General features: G+C 40.4%; 2 protein-coding genes across 6 annotated transcripts in view; one reads left to right on the forward strand and one right to left on the reverse strand.

The window, feature by feature from the left end:
• Positions 1-13422, forward strand: part of LOC111873758 (facilitated trehalose transporter Tret1) — a 186858-nt gene that overhangs the window by 104885 nt on the left and 68551 nt on the right. The window lies entirely within an intron of this gene.
• The window catches only part of LOC117283030, a 43003-nt gene that overhangs the window by 16759 nt on the left and 12822 nt on the right, over positions 1-13422 (reverse strand). Inside the window, exons 7-8 of the mRNA XM_033755191.1 lie at positions 11743-12008; positions 5949-6203 (exon numbers count right to left, since the gene is read on the reverse strand). Of these exons, the coding sequence (XP_033611082.1) occupies positions 5949-6203; positions 11743-12008 (521 nt within the window). The remainder of the gene's footprint in view (positions 1-5948; positions 6204-11742; positions 12009-13422) is intronic.

The raw sequence follows: 13422 nt of genomic DNA on the forward strand, positions 1-13422 counted from the left end.
GGGATATATGATTTCAGTTTGTCGCTCGGCAGAATCCAACCCGTAATTCAACTGTTGCAATATGAGCTCCTTCATATCTCGGCTAGCTTATTTCAGCACTTTTTCATAACTACAGTAGGCACTTATAATTTTCATTTCGTGCATCCTGTTATGATATTATACACAATTATTTATTAGAGTCCGTCGTAACACAACAGCATATGGTCAAGTTTAAAATTACCTTAGCTACGAGTTTCGGCTTTTAAAGCCATCATCAGGCAAGAACATGATTACTATATTTACACACTATTGAACTGCAATTGTGACAGTAAAGCTGGATACTTGATATGTTACATTATAAAATACAAGGTATAAAAGTACAATATACTATAAACTTATTATAAAAACGAAAGTTATGGCGTAAAATAAGGTTAAAACTCTTCATGTGATATACTGTATCATCAAGTCAGTTGCATTCTTGTTATATTCCCACGGACATAATGGTATATTCTAGACTTGTATACATGTGATAAACTGCTTGGAGGCCCGTGGTATAGATGTGGTATTATTTGGCACTAATTGTTTGGCCGGTGCCACATCTTACAGTGTATTTTGTCCGTTCTGTTGGGATTTGTTGTGCCCTGATAGGGGTCAGTGACTGTACTCACCCCCTATCGGACGTCCTTGGATATCTCTTAACCTGTGCGGTGGAAAACATGCTTGCATAAGGGGACCCACAAAATCTCGAGTACTCAAACAACAATAAAGTAACATATAATAAAACAAACAATGTTACATCAAACAACCTATCAACTCATACACAACCTTTGACTACACCCCTGTTTTACACTTCCTACAATTAACTACCCATAATATCCTAACCCTAAATGGCACAGCCCACTTGCAATCTGTATTGCCAACAGAACGGACAAAATACACTGTAAAATGAGGCATCGGCCAAACAGTGTCAAGTAATACTACATCTATACCAAGGGCCACCAAGCAGTTTACTGTATGTCTACAAGTCTAGAATATACTGCTATATGTCCGTGGGAATATAACAACAAGATTGCAACAACTGACTTCATGATATACAATATCACATGAAGAGATTTTAACCATATTTTATTCCATAACTTTCGTTTTATAATAATTTTAAAATTCATTATATTTGTATACCTTGTATCTTATAATGTAACAGTTATCAAGTATCCAGCTTTACTGTTACAATGAAATTGCAGTTCAGGAGTGTGTGAATATACTGTGGTAATCATGTTCTTGCCTGATGATGGCTTCAAAAGCCGAAACATGTAACCAAGGTAATTTTAACCTTGACCATTATACGATTCTTTATTAGAGTCCGTCGCAACACAACAATACAATGGTCAGGGCTAAAATTAGCTTAGCTACATGTTTCGGCTCTGAAAGCCATCATCAGGCGAACACATGATTACCATATTTACACAATACTGAACTGAAAATAGGGTAATCATGTGTTTGTCTGGATGGCTTTAATAGCCGAAACATGTAGCTAAGCTAATTTTAGCCCTGACCATTGTATTGTTGTGTTGCGACGGACTCTAATAAAGAATCGTATAATGGTCAAGGTTAAAATTACCTTGGTTACATGTTTCGGCTTTTGAAGCCATCATCAGGCAAGAACATGATTACCACAGTATATTCACACACTCCTGAACTGCAATTTCATTGTAACAGTAAAGCTGGATACTTGATAACTGTTACATTATAAGATACAAGGTATACAAATATAATGAATTTTAAAATTATTATAAAACGAAAGTTATGGAATAAAATANTACATCTTACTCGGTACCGTTTTATTTGCATGCAGATTGCTTACATGGAAGGAAGAGTTTAAATCACCGTTGTGAAACAGACTCGTACAGAAAATATTTTAATTAAAAAAAATAAGCTTACATGACGAGACACTTTTTTTTTAATTCACATAGTGGGGGGTGGAGTCCAGCTGGTCCACTCGGCACGTCGACCACTGATTGGCGTATTGTACCTGCCCCAGGTGATTATGATGATGGTGAATCGGTTGGAATGAAGATTGGCAAGGGAAACCGAAGTACTCGGGGAAAACCTGCTAAACTACCACTTTGTTCACCACAAATTCCATTTGACCAGACCCGGGTAGGAAGCCAGCGACTAACCGCTTGAGCTATGGCGCGGACTCTGACGAGACACATCGTCATTTGTTTAAAGTAACGAAGTGAATGGGTTAAACTTTGTGTGCACCATCTTTGAGGATACGTGATCACCGATTAGGCAACCATATGGAAGATTAGTCTTTTGTGTTCAACGAAATCTACCATATGGGTATTCTGTTTCTCCCCATATATTGAAAGTGTAATGCAGTAAGTTTCTACTGACGATGTAACGATATAGGTCACTAGCTGGTAATGACATAATTTAGGATCGGCTGTGCAGGATCTTCGGGTATGAGAGGTATGAAATTACACTAATATAAGGGCTCTTAAATGAGGCCGCGCCATAGCTCAAGCTGTTACTCGCTGGCTTCCCACCGCGGCGCCCCGGATTTGATCCCGGGTCTGGTCATGTGGGATTTGTGGTGGACAAAGTGGCGCTGGGTTGGGTTTTCTCCAAGTACTTCGGTTTCCCCTGCCAATTTCATTCCACCAAATTGTCCGTCGTCATAATCACCCAGGACAGGTACAATAGGCCAATTAGTGGCCGCTGTGCCGAGTGGACTCAGTTGGACTCCACCCCTCACTAAGCGAAAAAAGTCCTCTTAAAAGTGGCATTTGGAAGTCCACGGATGATGTGGGAGATTACAATTTATCTTAGATAAATAGGTTATGAGGATGACGAATATAACTGAAGATTTGATTCTAGACAGACTGCTAGAGAATTAGTTAATGAAACCTACCGTATTGTTTGCATGCGAAACTTCTTACTACACGAACTCCTTTATATGCGAAATAGTCTGTTATTAACTCTACAGTTGAACTGTCGATATTAGCTACCACCGAAATCCTTACGGACGAAAGGATGAAGAGTGTTGTTACATGCACAGCTACAAACATGCTTGTTTCTACGTGGAACTGTGATATTCAAGTATATGCTTCGTCTCAAATCATTTAAGCAAGTAGACCTATCTTAATATGATGGGCATCAGAAATTCGATGCTGAATCTGGTTATGACTGACGTTGCATGTTAGAACCATATTAACAGGAAGCTTTCAAACTTTTGAGCAATGTACTGTAAATTAGCAAAAGGCTATTATGTAGTCAGATTTTATAGTTGTCAGTAGGATATTTTTCTTTAATATTTTATATCAATGTATTCCTTCTCTAAGTATAATTAGAATGACCAAGTCAAGGAGGATGAGGTGAGCAGGGTATGTAGCACGAAAGGGGGAGACGAGGAATGCATATAGGATATTGGTGGGAAAACCAGAAGGAAAGAGACCACTGGGAAGACCAAGGAGTAGGTTGGTGGACAATATTAAAATGGATCTTAGAGAGGTAGGATGGGATGGTATGGATTGGATTGATCTGGTTCAGGATATGGACCAGTGGAGGGCTCTTGTGAACACGGTAATGAACCTTCGGGTTCCATAAAATGCTGGGAAATTCATGAGTAGCTGCAGAATTGGGATTTCCAGAAGGGCTCAGCTCCATGAGTAAGTAAGTAAGTAAGTAAGTATTCCTTTCTTTATATTGATTATTTCTTTTAAACAAGAATAATATTCATTGGGACAAAATTAATAGCACGTCTGTGTACTGGAATGATTTCACGAATATCTTAGTATTGTCTGCTTGAACGTGTGGACATAGTTTTTTACATATACAGTGCCTTCATGAGATTTGACGCTCTCATGGAGGTGACCACGAAGATAATATTCGCTTTAAGTTACTCTGAGCTATCATAGTTGCATATGAAAAATCAATGATCGTTCTGAAGGTTATAAATTTTGTCCTTATTTTCATTTATTACTAGATAATTACCGTGAAAGCTTCTGCTGCCCACAGGAGTAATTTCGGCCACTAGATTGCAATAATGAAACGTTATTTTATATTCTTTTTGGTGTATTACATTTGTTGTGGGAGTCACGCAACTCCCATCTGGTGGCTCCCATCTCATGAATGCACCGTAATATTTATGTCTGCAATCAATCATTACCCACCGCTTGACAGCGCAGTATTTTGTGCCCTTCAAGATGTTATTGTTGATTTATGCGTATTCCTCTTGTATGTAACTTACTCGTTATTACGGCGGTTAGCGGCAAACATCAAAGTGTAGTAACATTTCTGCTGAGTAATCGGAAGTCCCGGGTTAGAATTTCGGCCTTGAAACCCATTATCTGGCCTAGTATTTTTTTATTTTATTTTACACATTATCTTCAGGTGGAGGATGGGATTGTATGTTAAAATAGACTATTACCTGCACTTAACAGTGTTTGCAAACCCATTCGACGCTCTGTGATCTGTTCACAGCGGAAAGTCTCATCAAGTTAACCAAGAAACAAATAAGTTATAGTTGCTTGATATTTTAAGAGTATAATGTAAGTGTTTAAAAACTGTTCGCAATAATTATAGACGGTCCATAAGCCCATAACGCTCAGAAAATTTATTTCTTCATTCACCTAATCCTTGAATAACTTACAATAATTATTCCCCAGATATAAAGATGTATGCAAAGTACTGCCATCTCGGTACTGAAGAACTGGATGCGATCCATCCTCTATTTCAAGTTTCTCGTTAATTCCGAGATGCGTCTTTTGACGTCCTCTGTTCTAATGATTTTCAATAAAATTTCTGTCAGAATGCAATGGAGATATAAATATTAATTGTAATCAATACTCTCCCCTTTGTGTTAACATTTAGCTACTGAATACAATAATGTATACAGTATACAGTTATGATTGTACACGAAAGGGGGAAAATTGTGTATTGTTCTCTTTACCCGATATTGTAAGACATTGTACAATAACCGTCTAGGCTTATCTATGGAAGAAATGACGTTGGGCATAGACACACACATTAAACAATTTATTTCTCCCTGAAACCACGAGACAGAAAAACGGAGAGTGACTGGAAGATATAATTGTCTTGTATTATGATGTTTCTAAACAAGTTATCAGATTTTATGACGTTTAAATGGCTAATGTGTCTTAAATTAAATACAAAATTTTCGTGCTTCAGCTAAACTTACACTTACTTCGATTCACGAACTTTTAACTTTTAACAATTAAATTAGAATAATAATTTTAACCTGTGTTTTATAAAAGAACTCGATATATTAGTGGGCGTAAGTCTGGATAAGATACAGGGTCGAATGAGTGAAAAGTGAATGTAACCGCGTGTAATTATACAGCCGTGTTCATACACCTGAGGATGACCTCTTGATGTCGAAACATGTAGTGATAATAAAAAACGTTTAACAATTTTAAATTTAAAATTTAGAGAAAATTTTAAAGTATTTTAAAATTATAACTAAAGATTTTATAGTGCTACTATAGGAAAACCAAATTGACGTGTGCAAAATAATCTACATACCAGACACATATCAAAGAGGTAGATGTTGATAATAACGAAGAAAATAACAATGTGTTTTTTAAATGTTAAATTTAAACTTGGTTCAGTATGGCAGTAACGTAAGAGTATACACCTGATGATGGCCGTTAGAGGCCGAAACATGTAGTGTAGAAGAGAATTCACTCTACTATTGATTAAACACACAACAGGATGCAAGAAACGATTAAACTTACACATACACAAGACGAATATCAGTTTAGACTTGCTAGAATTATTATATGTGAGCATATGACGCCAGTCATGGTATACAAAAATGAGAGATTGAGCGTGAAGAAGCCACAAGGTGAGAATTCAATTCTCATATTGCCTAGCTGAGTTGAAAAGTCCTTCAGTTCATTAACAGTATCATCTCCTAAATCATGACACAAAAGTAACTTCTCAACGAGAATCAGCGACAGATTGGCTTCTTGCGTAGTCGTGTGACATGTGAGTGTGATTGCTACGAGGAGTGTAATACAAAACATGCACCAACACAGGCTTAGTATCACTTCGTGCTGTTCGGCCGCTGCTGGTGAGCTGATCACTTCCTGGAGAGAAAATAGACCGTAATACAAGACGAACACAATTGTCATGAATATCCAGAACGTTACCATGAAGACTGGGAAACCGTAATTTGACATGATGAGTGTTGCTGCGTCATGCAGTTGACAGTGAATCACCCTCAGAGTGCGAACTAGTGTTTTCTTGCGGTTCTCCGGGAATCTTGCGTCGACTTCATTAGCAACAGTTACTAATTCTTTAACGTCCACACTGAACCACATATTCCTATATTCAGGATCTCTTAGCAATCTGTTAATACTTGCATATCTTTTCTTCAACATTAGAACAGCATTCACAAATTGAATTGTCACTAATGTATTTAAGAGAAAACTGAAATTTTCTGATATCATTACAACACATCCCCATAAAGTACCATCGTAGAAACTGTAGACATTGTAGCAATGTAGGAACCCAAGCACAACTGTCAGAACCACTAGTTGAAGAATTAGATACAGTCTCACTTTTCTGAAGGCACGTGTATCTTCCAGATTCGAAAGCAAAGCTTCGTCCACTGCCGATACTTTCGTGATCAAGTGAGACACTTTTTGTCTGTTGACGGTTACTCCCAGGATCAGCGAGGCGATGCTTGTCAGGTACAAGGATATCAAGTAGATATCGAGTGCAATACAGATCTTTGTTGGCATTCCCTGTTGCTTGTAAAGAACGTCGTGTGATATGTGGAGAGTAAAACCAACAACAATCCCACTTAGCCACATAACTGTCCAAATAGTATCTACATATTTAAAAACAACTTCTTCCTTTCCATTCTTCTGGTTCTTTTTATATGAAAAAGGTGCCAGACCAAATGCTTTAGAGACGTAGTACAGAGGCTTAATAGCTGAGTAAATGTCGCTTGTTGTTAGCGGATGCTTCATCTTGTAAAATGCGAATACTACTTACTACAGCCACATTCAAGTTGAAAATAACGATGATTCCCGTGTTCTGAGTGAACTGGGATTGGAGCGAGACCATTATGGGGTACGTTTAGAAGCTTAATTTTTGTGTATAATGTTTAGACATGTTTATTCAACAGTAACTAGCAAATTACAGTTGAAGTAAACTTCACAGCTTAGGGTTTATTGTTTCAAATAAAGGAAGGTTGTTCCAGGTAAATGCGAGAAATAAATACGAAACAGCTTTCGTTGAATTTCTTCATACTACTACAGTAGAGACATGAATACTCTGCGTTGTTATCTGTTGGAAATAGGTTAAATGAAGAATGCATGCATTTTAGCCGGGAAATCTGAAGGAGAGAAAGCACTTGGCATGAGAATGTGGATGGGATTCGCTTTGCTCAGGTTACAGTTCAGTGGCGGACTCTTGTAATCGTGGTAATTAACCTTCGGGCTTCGTAAAAGGCGGGGAATATCTTGACCACGTGAGCTAATGTCAACTTTTCAAAACGGAATATGTTTCATTGAATTTGTTAATAAGCCAGTTATGCATTATTTGATACTAGCTGTGCCCGGCCACGCATTGCTGTGGCTAAGTCTGCCCGTTCCTCCCCAGTTTCATTTGAAATTACTCGACGCATTGCTTCCGCTTCGCGAGTACGACGACCTAAGCTTGTTCTTCTGCGAGGCATTATTTGGATGAAATATTTCAATTCAAACGCAGATCAATCGACACAGCTCAATCCCACCGCCAATTGCACTGAAAAATAAGGAGAACAGTTAAGAAAACGAAATGAAAAACAATGAAAAATAAAACTATACTCACGAAATGAACGCTATGGTAAACGACACAGCCCAATTCCGATCGCATCTTCAAGTCTGGCTGCACGTCGCTCTGCTGCTTCCTCGGCACGTATTTGAGCCTGTCTTCATCTCTTTCGCTCGTTCGCTGATGCCCGTTCTTCTCCAGTTTGATTTGCAAATACTCGACGCATTGCTTCCGCTCGGCGAATACGACGACCCAAGTTTGATCTTCTGCGAGGCATTATTTGAATGAACTAAAGCAGATCGATTGCACTGATGAAGAAAAAAATGCTAGCAACGGGCCACTGTTATTGCGTTTCCATGGAAATATACGCTAACTGCTCTAGCGTTACTATTGAAACGAATGCTGGATGTCGAAGCGATCGGTGAAGAACTTTCGGAGATCTTCGATAAGAGAAAACGAACATTTACATTTTTATTTAAAACTCTTCGGAGCTGGACTATTATAACCTGGTTTCGGACGCAATAGAGGGCACGATCTGTTGTTAGCAACGGCCCACTGTTATTGCGTTTCCATGGATCTTCGATAAGGATCAAACGAACATTTACATTTTTATTTATATAGAAGATAGATAGATAGATAGATGAAAACGACACAGCCCAATTCCAAGGCAATGTCACACGAAAAATTAAATCAAAATGAAAATAAATCGAAACTGTTTATATTCGGCGTTGGCTATCCCAAGACTAACTCCTTCGGCGCTAACCTCCAGGAATTACGATACCACCCAGAATACCGTACTCTTTATAGTCGACCCCGTGTACACCTCAAACCCAACAGATATGGATTAGCTTCTCCAGGATTCACTTTCGAAAAAGGAATTTAGATTTCCGACAAAGGAAATGAGTTGTACACACGTCTTGATTGTCCGACTCTTGTGGCTTTGCTTTGGTCCTGAGCATCAGTACTAATTTTTTCACTTTTCGCTTTCGGCCACTTTTACATCTAGCTTTGTATTTAAGGTTGATATCTCCTGTCTCTTTGTGTTCTGTTTTGATGTTTCATGTACTATTAACATATATCTGGGCGATAAATCGAATGCTTGTGCATGTCATGAAAGCAGTTAAAGATTAAGGAACCGCATGGAAGTAGTCTTTGTTGCATTGAAAAATAGGCAAGACATGTTTCGGTTATGAATATCCTTGCATTGTCGTGAGGTTTAACGTAATACATGGCGTTGATTGTAAAAATGTTATATGTCGAAAAATGTTTGTTATTCCGACCAACAAATTTATGGTTACTTCAGTAAGACACGTGCAAATGGAGAACCGTGGATCGCATCTGTTCAGAGTAATATCGCAACACTAAAGGAAATCTTAAATTGTATTATTGAGGAACATTTTTATGGCTTTTTGTCATTTTTTCTCGTGGTTTTGCTGGCTTGGCGTGGTGGAAGGGCGTTCTTTGCAGTAAAAGCATAAAATTAATTAATGATGAAGTTTATTTCTACGTATTTCGTCTCCAGTTTGAACGGATTTCGATTAAATTTGGTACTTGATGCCCAATAACAAACGTCGATGGACGGATTTTGGGCCACTCTAATGTAACACCTATATAATGTGATGTTTATAAAAGACATCATCAGTGATATAATAGAGGCTCATCAGATAAGCAATAGATGTCTCATGAAGATCTACAGTTTTATTTGACACTTTTTTTCGGTTAGGTAAATAGGCTTATCAAAACAAAACTACTACCGTAGTAAATAAGTTCGTGGACTGTCCGCAAAGCGTCGTTTGCGGTGCACTACAGCGGATAGGTTGAGACACGATATGATGCCCTGTTCATCTCTCGTCTCAGCAAGAGGCAGTTGTGTGCAAACAGTGTAAGCAGAAATACGGCCTCTGTTGTGAACTACAGTTACATGCGAGTGGTGGAAATTGAAAATGTGGCAGTTTGAACAACGGGCAAACATCAAGTTCAGCCAGAAACTAGGCAAATCCCCTAGCGAAACATTTGGCGTGGGAAGAATTGGCTGTTGCTACACGACAACGCCCCTGCAAATCTCTCTGTTCTTGTGCAAGAGTAACTGGCAAGGCAACAGGTCACCGTTTTACCACACCCTCCGTACTCACCTGATCTCGCACCGTGCGATTTCTTTCTCTTTCACCGCTTGAAAGCAAAGCTACGTGGTTGTAGATTTCAGTCGTCCGAGGAGGTGGTCATTGCCACAAGAGACGCCGTACGGGAATTTCCTGACAATATGTTTCAGCAATGTTTTCGACAGCTATATCAACATTGGAAGACTTGCATAGCAACCAACGGCAACTATTTTGAGGGCCGATGTGGATCTGTGTAAGTGTATGTGAATACTTGTAATATGATGCAATAAAACCACAGTCCACACACTTAATGACTCTACCACTTATATCTAACTAACCAGCTTCATGGAGCTGAGTACTTCTTGAGAAACCGCCAGTCTTACAGCTTCTCAAGAACTTCCTAATATTTTATGGGACCCGAAGGTTCATTGTCATGCTCACAGAAGCCCTCCACTGGTCCCTATCCTGAGCCAAATGAATCCAGTCCATACCACCCTATCCTACCTATCTAAGATCCATTTTAATATTGTGGCATGGAGACCCGTTGCTAGTCAACGGCCCCGAGACAAGAAGCTATACGACATTCATTGCTAAGTAACAGCTCCGCAAAAAAGAATGTTTCCACAGCAACGAGAGAACACAGCAATCATGAAGAGACGATTTCTGCGCCGTGCGTGCCGAGGTGTTGGAACCAGTGCCATGTGGAAGCGGGTTCGTATGCGTTCACCGTAACCCTGCAAGTCGTCGGAGGCGACGAAAAGTGAACCCCGTGCCTGGGGGTATAACTGGATCACCGTGTTCCTGTGGGATATAAATACGGGGACTTGGCCCTCCAGGTTGGGGGAGTCTCGAATCTGAGGCAGTAAATTATGGTCATCTCACTTGAGAATGACTGTGCTGGCGATGTCCAGCAGCAGTTGTAAAAGACAGACCCGTCCTCTCGTCAGAGAGGGCGCTCCAGATCAACAAACCTGAAATCGTATGACAGTAGTAACTAGCAGTGTAACTAACCTGACTTGCTGGGATTCAGTCTCTGTAAGCTGTTGCTGTTAGAAACTGGTAGCTGAGGCCGGGGAAAATTTGGGAACCCAGAAGAAGGGTAACGTCCGCCGTTGAAAGCCGCTACCAAGCAACGGCAGTGAAGACGTAACTGCGGACACTGGCGTATGTGTAATAGTGAACTGTAAAATGTATGCACGCGTTGTATCAAAGAGTCAAATCCGGTCATCAATCCAAACCCTGTCTGTAGTCACACTCCATCACGTTACAATATTACCCATCAACCTACATCTTGGTCTTCCTTGTGGTCTCTTTCCTTCTGGCTTTCCCACCAATATCCTATATACATTCCCCTTCGCCTCCATCTGTGCTGCATGCCATGTCCATCTCATCTTCCTTATCTTGGTGATTCTAATCATGGTTTGCGAAGAATACAAGTCATGAAGCTCATTATGCAGTTTTCTCCAACCTCCTTACTAGCGTTAATTAAAGTTGCTGTGAAAACAAAACTACAGTACACTCCAATCACAAAAGATGTAGCCGGTGAAGCTGAGCTATGCTCCGTAACTGATACGCCACGCGTGGGTGAGATGGACGGACACATAACAGCTAAAGTAGCTGAGTTGTGCATACAACGTAAATCTGAGATCATCTAGGAGACTTTGGCTAACATTGAATGATAATACTAAAGTGGATCGTAATGAAATAGGTTATGAGATTTTAGACTAGATCCAGTCGTGGAGTTATTTTGAAAAATGTTCATGAAACTTCGTGTTCTCTAAGGAATGGGGAATTTATTGGTCAGGTCATTCAGCCTCAGTTTTTTAGGGTAGTCTCTGAAACCTTGGGACGGATAATATGCTTCCTGCTGATGTACCCCTTAGTTTTGATGTCCGGAATTTATCAGGATGTCCGGTAGTTGCCGGAATGCAGTGCCGTTTTCTTCTGTTGTCATGAAGTTTGCGCTCGATAGACAGAACGATGAGACTCAGGATGGTTCCGGCAGCGAGCAGGAAGAGGGCAAAGGCCGTAGCTTCTAGCTGCACCTCTTGCACTTCGCTGGCGCCGCAGCACTTTGGAGGCACTGCACGCCACAGTTGCAACTGCCGCTTCATGAGGCCCCGTTCCAACAGCGCTCGGAACCTGCTTGCAAACACAACACACTTTCGGAAACATCACTTATTGATTTCCATGATAACTGAATCCAGTTTCTCATTGTAATGTTTCCACTCTTATTTAGTGAAAGTACAAATAATTTGTGTATAAAATGTTCACTTCACTTTAATTGCGGTTTTGTGCTTGCATATCCGTTGCTCCAGATTCTTGTCACACATGTTTCCGCCAACAGTATATCACGGACACGTACTATTTGCTCAGCTGCTTGGGAACGAACTACCCATTTGTTCTGTGGCTCATGTAAACGCAAGTTGAAACAGGTCCAAACGTGCCTGGGTACATGAGTTTGCCTGACTCAACGCCCTAGCGACACGCTGACGCCATTCCGGGAATTAAATTGTCGCACCTTGTAGGCTAAAATGATGCTTATACATATACAGTTCTTTTGTTGTCACTTTGTTGTTGTTATTGTTATTATTATTATCACTGATGCTTTATTTTGTAATATGTCTTTATAATGGTGCTAAATATTTTCCCGCTGTCCTAGAAACAGTCGCCAGTCGTGTTCCTGCTTGGAATATATGTAACTACTAGTTCAGTTTCACCTCCAGCCATTGTCCTTGAGCTGGATGTGTAAATCTAGGGATATTTTTATGAGCTCACTTAAATGTAAACAACATTAACTGATGAATTCGGCTTTGTTTATTGTTTGTTTTGTCCTCGTGTTTGTGATATTGCTACTGCTGTTTGTGTTCGTGCCGACTCTGTAATTTGCCACTGGCTGTTGAGCTCAGCACATNGGCTGTATGGAGAAGTGGATATATAGATCCACGTATTTTCTTGACCTAGAAACTAGTTGGAGGTGAGTGGACAGCCATAGGCCCCGGCCTCTTTTTCCTCCGGCGAAAGAGATCACGGTACTTATCGGATGGAAGGCAGGGTGGACCATAGAGCCGATCTGTACGACGTGGAGGAGAGAAAATTCTTGACCCTTCCGGGACTTGAAGCCCAACCCCTCGGTCGTCCAGCCCGTAGCGCAGCCATCGACCGGAACAAGTGGTAAGGTCAAGGAACAGACCAATAAGGGCATCCAGGATAACTGAAATTTCGGCGTAGATGAAATTTCATCTCAAATATCATCAGACACCGGAAACTGCGCAGGAGTGGCTAAAATTCCAAATATTTTATACTGACTTGTAGATCGTTGCACCACATTGAAAATCATGTCGAACTAGGATATGATCAAGGACCGCGCCATAGCTCAAGCGGTTAGTCGGTGGCTTCCCAACGCGGGTTCCATCTCGGGTCTGGTCAAGTGGAATTTGTGGTGGACAAAGTGGCGCTGGGGCAGGTTTTCTCCGAGTACTTCGCTTTCCCCTGCCAATCTTCATTCCACCAATTGCTCCTCAATCACCCTCACCTATCATCTGGGGCTGGTACA

This window comes from Cryptotermes secundus, unplaced genomic scaffold (assembly GCF_002891405.2).
Source record: "Cryptotermes secundus unplaced genomic scaffold, Csec_1.0 scaffold142, whole genome shotgun sequence".
In the NCBI taxonomy this organism is placed as follows: Eukaryota; Metazoa; Arthropoda; class Insecta; order Blattodea; family Kalotermitidae; genus Cryptotermes; species Cryptotermes secundus.